The 13043-nt window shown below is 37.8% G+C and overlaps 2 protein-coding genes across 2 annotated transcripts; both read right to left on the bottom strand.

Moving 5' to 3' along the window:
* Positions 1-2641: 2641 nt before the first annotated feature.
* LOC137196019 (tripartite motif-containing protein 16-like) lies at positions 2642-5330 on the bottom strand. Its single transcript, XM_067608789.1, has one exon. It carries the CDS (start codon positions 5039-5041, stop codon positions 3377-3379), a length of 1665 nt encoding a protein of 554 aa, XP_067464890.1. The 5' UTR covers positions 5042-5330; the 3' UTR covers positions 2642-3376.
* A 3274-nt stretch (positions 5331-8604) lies between these two features.
* Positions 8605-11159, bottom strand: LOC137196017 (tripartite motif-containing protein 16-like). Its single transcript, XM_067608786.1, has one exon. It carries the CDS (start codon positions 10919-10921, stop codon positions 9254-9256), a length of 1668 nt encoding a protein of 555 aa, XP_067464887.1. The 5' UTR covers positions 10922-11159; the 3' UTR covers positions 8605-9253.
* Positions 11160-13043: the final 1884 nt, after the last annotated feature.

Raw genomic sequence — 13043 nt, 5'->3', positions numbered from 1 at the left:
TTATCTGCTTCAGTTTTTACTGTCCTGCTTTCTTTTCTCTTCTTCCTCTTTCTTCTCTTTCTTTTTTCACTCCCAGATGGATAATTCATCCTCATTTTACACAGCCGACATGAAGATGATGCACAATGAAATATGAACGTGTAAACCTGGTGTGGATATTAATTTAGTTCAGTTATGTGTTTTCTTGAAACATAAATCGTCAATACACAATTAACCATCATAATATCTACATCAGCCTGTTATCAATAAAGGTAGAAAAACTTTACTCAAATAAGAACTCGAGTAAATCATCTCAAATGTCAGATTTCTGTTTCACTGAAGCAGAAACAGTTTTTATGTTATTTTTACTCTTGCTGTGTTACATCACACACATTTGCAGTGACAGGATCAATGATAGGATGGTGCATAGAGTTAGTCTCAAGTTAGCTTAGCTGTAAAACACTGAGTCAAGTTTATTCATACAGCTCACATTACATGCACGTCTCAAAGAGCTTTTCATAAAGTGTGTAGCTTATTAAATATCACGTTTCTATCTTAACACATCACAAACCATATTACATTAACATATGTGAGGTGTGAGAGGTAAACTTTAATGTGACGACATCCAGTTCAAATGTGAGACATGTTGGAAGTCTTATTTATAACTTCCTCAATGTTTCTTCTCAACCCAAACACATAAACAGAAACAAGAGAGGTCAACCATTAGATCAAAGTGGCTTTTTTTTAGAAATAAAGAGAAAAAGAGAAGAAAACTGTGATGAATACAAAAGTGTGAATCCCACAGTCTCCTAGAAATATAAAGTTTTGTTTAGAATACAAGCTGTAAACCTGCTGCAACACTCACAATATAACAGTGGATCATCCAGAATTGTTGTGTTTGGGTTATATCTACAGTGTAAATACTAGAGTATAATCTCAGCTTCTTGTCCAGCTGCCACAGAATCTATGAAACCAAGTCTATATAACCCACTGAGGGCTGCCTTTGTTTCTTAAACAGGAAAGTGACTGGGGGGCTTTCCTCAAAGATGAAACCAACATGTAAAATTGCTCCAATGTTTACACTATGAAATGCTCATGTGAAAGGGCTTGTTTGTATATTTAAAGCTGCTCTAATCAATATCTGTATATTAATGGATAAAATGACCACGTGTAATGTGAAAGAGGTTGAAGTAACAAACACACAGAGAATTATAAGCTGACTCTGCAGTCCCCCTCAGCTCTTCTGAGTGTTTCAGCTTCTTTCAGCTCATTGTTTCAGTATTAAAGTCCACAAAGTTACTGTTTTGGTTCTTAACAACGTTGCTTCCAGCCACAGCAGCAAAATTCAGCAGCTACAGTCACACATCTTGTACTCAGGAGTTGTTGCCAGACCAAAACAGACCTAAAAAGAGAGTGAATGTGGATTTACATTTGTCAAGAGGACAGAAAAATGGCTGCAAATGAATGCTAATGTTGTCTCTTGTCTGCTGGATGAGTAAATAGGCAACTGTTTGGTAACATGTTCACCACATCAACTGTATAAGGTGATAATACTGTATTCTGCCAGTGATGTTTACAGTGTGTTCTGCTGCCCCCAAGTGGTCAAAAAAATGTACTAACGCAGGTTGAAGAGAAAATCACTTTAAGTTCCCTTATTTAGCATTTATAATCAGTATATAAACATTTAATAAGTGGTTTATAAAACACTATAATGTAGATGTAAGCAGATAAGGACATTTCAAGTGTTTATTAATGTACAGTATTTGTCAACAATTGTAACTTGTCCTATGAAGACATATTTTATATCTTTACAGCTGTGTTTCATTGTCCATTATCAGTTTATACACCAGCCTCCACGTATGAGTGCCCACAGGAAGACTCATAGTTGTTGATCAATATATTTAGAGCTGCAACTAATCATAATATTTATTGTTGATTAAGTTTAGTCACTTTAATGCAGTCATTAGTACGGGGTTTGGTGTGGCCTGTGCTGTTGTCCTTACCTGCACAGATGCCAGTGTGCTCTCTGCACTATTCACAACTATTTAACAAAGTTAACAGAACAAAACTAAATTAGTTTCCCTGATGGTTTTTGTTATTGTTCCATTATTCTGTTTTGGTGCAGAACTGTGAAGAAAGATTAGTGCATTAATTCATGTTCACTATGAATTACATTTCATAGGAAATAATGTTTTTGATAATATTGTTAATAATATGTTTCCATCTAAGACATTTTTTAAGTAATATAAATGAAAATATTCAGGGCACTACTCATAACAATAACAGCGACTAAATCAGCAATTTTATTTCTGAACCCGTGTTGAAATAATTCCAAATGTACTAAAGGGATTTGTTATGGTCAGAAGGAAACACAGTTGGAGAAAAGTCTTAATTGTACACTGCACCTCATGGCCGAATGCCGTCTCAGCCAGTAGGTAAGTTTACAGGAAAACTTGACAAATTTGAATATATGTGTCAAAGTAAGTTAAACAGTTACATACAGACACTTTGATTTTATTAGTTTTTCCAATTTTTCTAGGTCTGTTTTAAAAAAGAAAGACACTAAGTCCACAAAAAATGATAAAAACTCTGCTCATTTTTCTGACAATTAGTGAAGAAAGTTGAAAGTTCAGATACTCACTGAAAAACGTTCTTCTGCTCTAAACATGAACACTGAACTTTGTTGTGTTTCAGGAGGAAAAGTGCCTCAAATAAACTCTCATATTAGTTTCATATTTTCTCCAGAAGCTTTTAATAAGATCCTGAAATGAAGACAAAAGAAAACATTTTGTTCATTGTTGAGAGAAAGAACTTTATTCATTATATAAACCTTCAGTTTGTTCACACATCTAATCAGTAAAGTCTGTTAAATGACTCTTGTTCAATGATTTCATGTTCAGATTCACTTCATCCACACAATCACTTTGTTTAACCCAGAATGTCAGCTATGTACAAGAAAATAATAAATGATCTCCTTATTGATTATTATCAGGATAATTACAGTTTTATTGTATATTTCTTTATAAAAATGTACAAAGTGGTGAGAACAAAATATCTATGATAAAGGAAGGTCTGGTGTTTTCTCAGTGGAGGAGAAACAACAACACACAAATACATCAATACAAACATTAAACTAAGATTTAGAACAAAGAGAAATTTAAATTTTCATCTGAAGAAATGTCAGTAAAAGTTAAAAGATTGTCATGAGCAGTGATAGTCTCCATGGATGAAAACACACAGGAAAAAGTGACATTTAAAGAAATTATTACAAAGAAAGTGTTGATAATCCCAATTTGATTGACAGCTGATCTCTGCAGTTCAGAAACACTGGAGACAAAGAAAATGAAGAAATTCAACACAGAATCTGACACATGAAGTCTGAAATGGTTTCTGTCTATTAAAGTTTACAGAACTCAGCTGTGTCTCCATAATCATAAAGCCAAACTCCAGCATAGAGAGGCTGAGTGAATGTGGTCTGGACTCTGTGGAGGAGAGTCATGGTTTCAGAGACGCTGTAGAAGGACAGAATACCTGCTCTGTGATCCAGGTACACTCCTACTCTGGAGGACCGAGGACCTGAGACGAGAGTTGAGATGTTGTTCAACCAAAACTTATAACTGTTAGTGTCACAATCTAACGCCCAAGATTTGTCATTGTGTCCAAATTTACTTTCATTCCATGCTCTGCTGATATTCTTGTATGCGACTGCTACATAAACTTCCTTCCCGCTCCACTCCACCTCCCAGTAACAACGTCCAGTCAGACTCTCTCTACTCAGGACCTGAACCCAGTAAGTGAATCTGTCTGGGTGACTAGAATAAGACTGTTCTTTCCTCATGACTGTTGCTTTTCTGTTCCCCTCAGATAATAACAGATTTATGCGTGCAGTGTTTGGATCCAGTGTGATTTCTCGTGAATATTTTAAGAATCCAGCTCTGGTCCTGGGTTCTGGTTGTGACAGTAAAACGTCCACTTCAGTCACTGTCAGTGAGATGTTTGTCCATTTCTCCTTCAGGATGTCCTGTAGTTGATCTCTGAGCTCTGACACAGCTGCTGTCACATCCTCAAAGTACTTCAGAGGACGGATATTGATGCTTGATGAGTCTGTAGGTTCACTGAGTTGTGACAGTGAGGGGTAGTTGTGTAGAAACTGGTTGTGATCCTCTGTGTGTGAGAGCTGCTTCAGTTCAGCGTCTTTCCTCTTCAGCTCAGTGATCTCCTGCTCCAGCTTCTCCTGAAGCTCTTTGACTCGACTCACTTCAGTTTCCTGCTGGGATCTGATCTGCTGCTTCACATCAGAGCTTCTTTTCTGGATGAGACGGATCAGCTCAGTGAAGATCTTCTCACTGTCCTCCACTGCTTTATCAGCAGAGCGATTGACGGCCTCCACTTCCTGTTGAAGCAGCTTCACATCTTTCTCTCTGTCCTGGATTCTCTGCTGGATTTTCTGTCGACTGACCTCGAGCTCTCTCTGCCTCTCAGTCCTTTCTGCTGCAGCTGAGACTGTGTCGTGGCCTTTATGTTCATCCACAGAGCAGAGAGAACAGATACTCTGCTGATCAGTACGACAGAAAATCTTCATCACCTCGTCATGACGAGAGCAGATGTTCTCCTGCAGCGTCTTGGAGGGGTCGACCAGCTTGTGTTTCTTTAATGGAGTGACATCATAGTGAGGCTGGAGGTGTTTCTCACAGTAAGACGCTGGACAATTCAGACAGGACTTGATGGCTTTCAGCTTCCTCCCAGTGCAGAAATCACAGGCCACATCTTCAGGTCCAGCATAGCAGTGATCAGCAGGAGCAGCTTGGAGTCCAGTCTTCTTCAGCTGCTCCACTAAAGCTGCTAACATGGTGTTTTTCACCAGGACAGGCCTCGGTGTGAAGGTCTGTCTGCACTGAGGGCAGCTGTAGATTTTCTTCTCATCCTCTTCATCCCAGAAGCCTTTAATACAGCTCATGCAGTAACTGTGTCCACAGTGAATAGTCACCGGATCGTTCAGTAGATCCAGACAGATAGAACAAGAGAAAGCTTCCCGGTCCAGCTGAACTCCTTGCTGCGCCATTTCAGCTCTCAGTGTCAATGACTGTCTGACTTTCACTTTCTTAGAAATGAAACTAGTTTGAGCTCTGATCTAAACATCATGTGTCTCTGGATTGAATGGAGGCTGACAGCTTCCTGCACTTCATCACATGTTGGTTACACCCATCTTCAAACTGTAGATCTAAAGGGGAGGGAACAAGGACATGTGTGGACAGAGTGGAGCTTGTTGTGTTTGAGAGCAGGAAGAAGAGGGAGGAGTTATCAAGCTGCGATTCATTCCAGGAAGAGGAGCCGTTTGAGAGAGATACTGTGTGTTTGACCTTTATTAACAGCATATCAACAAAGTATATTCAGAATGAGTTCAAATGAATTCCTGAGATGAATCTTTTAAATTTTCCTTATGGCTTTATTCATTTGTATTATCTCATCATTATCTTTTTATTATTATTTACTCTGATTTACTCAACTTTAATCAGTTTCACAGCTGGTTTCACAAACATTACCAAAGCTAAAAATATTCATTTAGTTTACATTAGATTTTAATTAGTCTCATATAATCTCAAGGTAAATAAGTTTAGATTTGGGGGTAAAGCTGGCTGACAGCTAAAGGGACACTTTATCAAACTGAACCAAACAAATGAATGTAAATCACACAAACCAGTTAGGATTACTGCTGGCAAAAAATACAAAACAAAATAAAAAAGGAAAAAACAATTTCTGTCTTGATAGATATGATTAGTCAAGTTCTTGCCAACTCCTAAAACAAATGTTAGTCAGGCTACATGTTACATGACATCATGTATCTTTGCTATCTAATTATTTTGGTTTAATTTATTAATTCATCATTAATCATCATTCTTAATTATCTGCTTCAGTTGTTACTGTCCTGCTTTCTTTTCTCTTCTTCCTCTTTCTTCTCTTTCTTTTTTCACTCCCAGATGGATAATTCATCTTCATTTTACACAGCCGACATAAAGATGATGCACAATGAAATATGAATGTGTAAACCTGGTGTGGATATTAATTTAGTTCAGTTATGTGTTTTCCTGAAACATAAATCATGATACACAATTAACCATCATAATATCTACATCAGCCTGTTATCAATAAAGGTAGAAAAACTTTACTCAAATAAGAACTCGAGTAAATCATCTCAAAAGTCAGATTTCTGTTTCACTGAAGCAGAAACAGTTTTTATGTTATTTTTACTCTTGCTGTGTTACATCACACACATTTGCAGTGACAGGATCAATGATAGGATGGTGCATAGAGTTAGTCTCAAGTTAACTTAGCTGTAAAACACTGAGTCAAGTTTATTCATACAGCTCACATTACATGCACGTCTCAAAGAGCTTTTCATAAAGTGTGTAGCTTATTAAATATCACATGTTTGTATCTTAACACATCACAAACCATATTACATTAACATATGTGAGGTGTGAGAGGTAAACTTTAATGTGACGACATCCAGTTCAAATGCGAGACATGTTGGAAGTCTTATTTGTAACTTCCTCAATGTTTCTTCTCAACCCAAACACATAAACAGAAACAAGAGAGGTCAACCATTAGATCAAAGTGGCTTTTTTTTAGAAATAAAGAGAAAAAGAGAAGAAAACTGTGATGAATACAAAAGTGTGAATCCCACAGTCTCCTAGAAATATAAAGTTTTGTTTAGAATACAAGCTGTAAACCTGCTGCAACACTCACAATATAACAGTGGATCATCCAGAATCGTTGTGTTTGGGTTATATCTACAGGGTAAATACTAGAGTATAATCTCAGCTTCTTGTCCAGCTGCCACAGAATCTATGAAACCAAGTCTATATAACCCACTGAGGGCTGCCTTTGTTTCTTAAACAGGAAAGTGACTGGGGGGCTTTCCTCAAAGATGAAACCAACATGTAAAATTGCTCCAATGTTTACACTATGAAATGCTCATGTGAAAGGGCTTGTTTGTATATTTAAAGCTGCTCTAATCAATATCTGTATATTAATGGACAAAATGACCATGTGTAATGTGAAGGAGGTTGAGGTAACAAACACACAGAGAATTATAAGCTGACTCTGCAGTCCCCCTCAGCTCTTCTGAGTGTTTCAGCTTCTTTCAGCTCATTGTTTCAGTATTAAAGTCCACAAAGTTACTGTTTTGGTTCTTAACAACGTTGCTTCCAGCCACAGCAGCAACATTCAACAGCTACAGTCACACATCTTTTACTCAGGAGTTGTTGCAGACCAAAACAGACCTAAAAAGAGAGTGAATGTGGATTTACATTTGTCAAGAGGACAGAAAAATGACTGCAAATTAATGCTAATGTTGTCTCTTGTCTGCTGGATGAGTAAATAGGCAACTGTTTGGTAACATGTTCACCACATCAACTGTATAAGGTGATAATACTGTATTCTGCCAGTCATGTTTACAGTGTGTTCTGCTGCCCCCAAGTGGCCAAAAAATGTACTAACGCAGGTTGAAGAGAAAATCACTTTAAGTTCCCTTATTTAGCATTTATAATCAGTATATAAACATTTAATACGTGGTTTATAAAACACTATAATGTAGTTGTAAGCAGATAAGGACATTTTAAGTGTTTATTAATGTATAGTATTTGTCAACAATTGTAACTTCTCCTATGAAGACATATTTTATATCTTTACAGCTGTGTTTCATTGTCCATTATCAGTTTATACACCAGCCTCCACGTATGAGTGCCCACAGGAAGAGTCATAGTTGTTGATCAATATATTTAGAGCTTCAACTAATCATAATATTTATTGTTGATTAAGTTTAGTCACTTTAATGCAGTCATTAGTACGGGGTTTGGTGTGGCCTGTGCTGTTGTCCTTACCTGCACAGATGCCAGTGTGCTCTCTGCACTATTCACAACTATTTAACAAAGTTAACAGAACAAAACTAAATTAGTTTCCCTGATGGTTTTTGTTATTGTTCCATTATTCTGTTTTGGTGCAGAACTGTGAAGAAAGATTAGTGCATTAATTCATGTTCACTATGAATTACATTTCATAGGAAATAATGTTTTTGATAACATTGTTACTAACATGTTTCCATCTAAGACATTTTTTAAGTAATATAAATGAAAATATTCAGGGCACTACTCATAACAATAACAGCGACTAAATCAGCAATTTTATTTCTTAACCCGTGTTGAAATAATTCCAAATGTACTAAAGGGATTTGTTATGGTCAGAAGGAAACACAGTTGGAGAAAAGTCTTAATTGTACACTGCACCTCATGGCCGAATGCCGTCTCAGCCAGCAGGTAAGTTTACAGGAAAACTTGACAAATTTGAATATATGTGTCAAAGTAAGTTAAACAGTTACATACAGACACTTTGATTTTATTAGTTTTTCCAATTTTTCTAGGTCTGTTTTAAAAAAGAAAGACACTAAGTCCACAAAAAATGATAAAAACTCTGCTCATTTCTCTGACAATTAGTGAAGAAAGTTGAAAGTTCAGAGACTCACTGAAAAACGTTCTTCTGCTCTAAACATGAACACTGAACTTTGTTGTGTTTCAGGAGGAAAAGTGCCTCAAATAAACTCTCATATTAGTTTCATATTTTCTCCAGAAGCTTTTAATAAGATCCTGAAATGAAGACAAAAGAAAACATTTTGTTCATTGTTGAGAGAAAGAACTTTATTCATTATATAAACCTTCAGTTTGTTCACACATCTAATCAGTAAAGTCTGTTAAATGACTCTTGTTCAATGATTTCATGTTCAGATTCACTTCATCCACACAATCACTTTGTTTAACCCAGAATGTCAGCTATGTACAAGAAAATAATAAATGATCTCCTTATTGATTATTATCAGGATAATTACAGTTTTATTGTATATTTCTTTATAAAAATGTACAAAGTGGTGAGAACAAAATATCTATGATAAAGGAAGGTCTGGTGTTTTCTCAGTGGAGGAGAAACAACAACACACAAATACATCAATGCAAACATTAAACTAAGATTTAGAACAAAGAGAAGTTTAAATTTTCATCTGAAGAAATGTCAGTAAAAGTTAAAAGATTGTCATGAGCAGTGATAGTCTCCATGGATGAAAACACACAGGAAAAAGTGACATTTAAAGAAATGATTACAAAGAAAGTGTTGATAATCCCAATTTGATTGACAGCTGATCTCTGCAGTTCAGAAACACTGGAGACAAAGAAAATGAAGAAATTCAACACAGAATCTGACACATGAAGTCTGAAATGGTTTCTGTCTATTTGAGTTTACAGAACTCAGCTGTGGTTCCAGAAGAATAAAGACAAACTCCAGTATAGAGAGGCTGAGTGAATGTGGTCTGGACTCTGTGGAGGAGAGTCATGGTTTGAGAGACGCTGTAGAAGGACAGAATACCTGCTCTGTGATCCAGGTACACTCCTACTCTGGAGGACCGAGGACCTGAGACGAGAGTTGAGATGTTGTTCAACCAAAACTTATAACTGTCAGTGTCACAATCTAACGCCCAAGATTTGTCATTGTGCCCAAATTTACTTTCATTCCCTGCTCTGCTGATATTCTTGTATGCGACTGCTACATAAACTCTTGTCCCGCTCCACTCCACCTCCCAGTAACAACGTCCAGTCAGACTCTCTCTACTCAGGACCTGAACCCAGTAAGTGAATCTGTCTGGGTGACTAGAATAAGACTGTGCTGCAGTCATGACTGTTGCTTTTCTGTTCCCCTCAGATAATAACAGCCATGTGCGTGCAGTGTTTGGATCCAGTGTGATTTCTCGTGAATATTTTAAGAATCCAGCTCTGGTCCTGGGTTCTGCTTCTGACAGTAAAACGTCCACTTCAGTCCCTGTCAGTGAGATGTTTGTCCATTTCTCCTTCAGGATGTCCTGTAGTTGATCTCTGAGCTCTGACACAGCTGCTGTCACATCCTCAAAGTATCTCAGAGGACGGATATTGATGCTTGTTGAGTCTGTAGGTTCACTGAGTTGTGACAGTGAGGGGTAGTTGTGTAGAAACTGGTTGTGATCCTCTGTGTGTGAGAGCTGCTTCAGTTCAGCGTCTTTCCTCTTCAGCTCAGTGATCTCCTGCTCCAGCTTCTCCTGAAGCTCTTTGACTCGACTCACTTCAGTTTCCTGCTGGGATCTGATCTGCTGCTTCACATCAGAGCTTCTTTTCTGGATGAGACGGATCAGCTCAGTGAAGATCTTCTCACTGTCCTCCACTGCTTTATCAGCAGAGCGATTGACGGCCTCCACTTCCTGTTGAAGCAGCTTCACATCTTTCTCTCTGTCCTGGATTCTCTGCTGGATTTTGTGTCGACTCACCTCGAGCTCTCTCTGCCTCTCAGTCCTTTCTGCTGCAGCTGAGACTGTGTCGTGGCCTTTATGTTCATCCACAGAGCAGAGAGAACAGATACTCTGCTGATCAGTACGACAGAAAATCTTCATCATCTCGTCATGACGAGAGCAGATGTTCTCCTGCAGCGTCTTGGAGGGGTCGACCAGCTTGTGTTTCCTTAATGGAGCGACATCATAGTGAGGCTGGAGGTGTTTCTCACAGTAAGAGGCCAGACACACCAGACAGGATTTGAAGGCTTTCAGTTTCCTCCCAGTACAGACATCACAGGCCACATCTTCAGGTCCAGCATAGCAGTGATCAGCAGGAGCAGCTTGGAGTCCAGTCTTCTTCAGCTGCTCCACTAAAACTGCTAACATGGTGTTTTTCACCAGGACAGGCCTCGGTGTGAAGGTCTGTCTGCACTGAGGGCAGCTGTGGATTTTCTTCTCATCCTCTTCATCCCAGAGGCCTTTAATACAGCTCATGCAGTAACTGTGTCCACAGTGAATAGCCACCGGATCCTTCAGTAGATCCAGACAGATAGAACAAGAGAAAGCTTCCCGGTCCAGCTGAACTCCTTGCTGCGCCATTTCAGCTCTCAGTGTCAATGACTGTCTGACTTTCACTTTCTTAGAAATGAAACTAGTTTGAGCTCTGATCTAAACATCATGTGTCTCTGGATTGAATGGAGGCTGACAGCTTCCTGCACTTCACCACATGTTGGTTACACCCATCTTCAAACTGTAGATCTAAAGGGGAGGGAACAAGGACATGTGTGGACAGAGTGGAGCTTGTTGTGTTTGAGAGCAGGAAGAAGAAGGAGGAGTTATCAAGCTGTGATTCATTCCAGGAAGAGAAGCCGTTTGAGAGAGATACTGTGTGTTTAACCTTTATTAACAGCATATTAACAAAGTATATTCAGAATGAGTTCATATGAATTCATGAAATGAATCTTTTAAATTTTCCTTATGGCTTTATTCATTTATATTATCTCATCATTATCTTTTTATTATGTTTTACTCTGATTTACTCAACTTTAATCAGTTTCACGGCTGATTTCACAAACATTACCAAAATAAAATATTCATTTAGTTTACATTATATTTTAATCAGTCTCATATAATCTCAAGGTAAATAAGTTTAGATTTGGGGGTAAAGCTGGCTGACAGCTAAAGGGACACTTTATCAAACTGAACCAAACAAATGATTGTAAATCAGACAAACCAGTTAGGATTACTGCTGGCAAAAAATACAAAACAAAATAAAAAAGGAAAAAACAATTTCTGTCTTGCTAGATATGATTAGTCAAGTTCTTGCCAACTCCTAAAACAAATGTTAGTCAGGCTACATGTTACATGATACACAATTAACCATCATAATATCTACATCAGCCTGTTATCAATAAAGATGGAAACATTTTACTCAAATAAGAACTCGAGTAAATCATCTCAAAAGTCAGATTTCTGTTTCACTGAAGCAGAAACAGTTTTTATGTTATTTTTACTCTTGCTGTGTTACATCACACACATTTGCAGTGACAGGATCAATGATAGGATGGTGCATAGAGTTAGTCTCAAGTTAACTTAGCTGTAAAACACTGAGTCAAGTTTATTCACACAGCTCACATTACATGCACGTCTCAAAGAGCTTTTCATAAAGTGTGTAGCTTATTAAATATCACATGTTTGTATCTTAACACATCACAAACCATATTACATTAACATATGTGAGGTGTGAGAGGTAAACTTTAATGTGACGACATCCAGTTCAAATGCGAGACATGTTGGAAGTCTTATTTGTAACTTCCTCAATGTTTCTTCTCAACCCAAACACATAAACAGAAACAAGAGAGGTCAACCATTAGATCAAAGTGGCTTTTTTTAAGAAACAAAGAGAAAAAGAGAAGAAAACTGTGATGAATACAAAAGTGTGAATCCCACAGTCTCCTAGAAATATAAAGTTTTGTTTAGAATACAAGCTGTAAACCTGCTGCAACACTCACAATATAACAGTGGATCATCCAGAATTGTTGTGTTTGGGTTATATCTACAGTGTAAATACTAGAGTATAATCTCAGCTTCTTGTCCAGCTGCCACAGAATCTATGAAACCAAGTCTATATAACCCACTGAGGGCTGCCTTTGTTTCTTAAACAGGAAAGTGACTGGGGGGCTTTCCTCAAAGATGAAACCAACATGTAAAATTGCTCCAATGTTTACACTATGAAATGCTCATGTGAAAGGGCTTGTTTGTATATTTAAAGCTGCTCTAATCAATATCTGTATATTAATGGATAAAATGACCACGTGTAATGTGAAGGAGGTTGAGGTAACAAACACACAGAGAATTTTAAGCTGACTCTGCAGTGCCCCTCAGCTCTTCTGAGTGTTTCAGCTTCTTTCAGCTCATTGTTTCAGTGTTAAGGTCCACAAAGTTACTGTTTTGGTTCTTAACAACGTTGCTTCCAGCCACAGCAGCAACATTCAGCAGCTACAGTCACACATCTTTTACTCAGGAGTTGTTGCCAGACCAAAACAGACCTAAAAAGAGAGTGAATGTGGATTTACATTTGTCAAGAGGACAGAAAAATGGCTGCAAATGAATGCTAATATTGTCTCTTGTCTGCTGGATGACTAAATAGGCAACTGTTTGGTAACATGTTCACCACATCAACTGTATAAGGTGATAATACTGTATTCTGCCAGTCATGTTT

The sequence above is a fragment of the Thunnus thynnus genome, chromosome 13 (genome assembly GCF_963924715.1).
Source record: "Thunnus thynnus chromosome 13, fThuThy2.1, whole genome shotgun sequence".
Lineage (NCBI taxonomy): Eukaryota > Metazoa > Chordata > Actinopteri > Scombriformes > Scombridae > Thunnus > Thunnus thynnus.
Note: the sequence above shows the minus strand (reverse complement) of the source record. Positions and strands in the feature narration are given on the sequence as shown.

Excerpts from the sequence above, each read along its gene's own strand:
- LOC137196019 (XM_067608789.1), bottom strand. The coding sequence starts at position 5,041 with ATGGCGCAGCAAGGAGTTCAGCTGGACCGGGAAGCTTTCTCTTGTTCT.
- LOC137196017 (XM_067608786.1), bottom strand. The coding sequence starts at position 10,921 with ATGGCGCAGCAAGGAGTTCAGCTGGACCGGGAAGCTTTCTCTTGTTCT.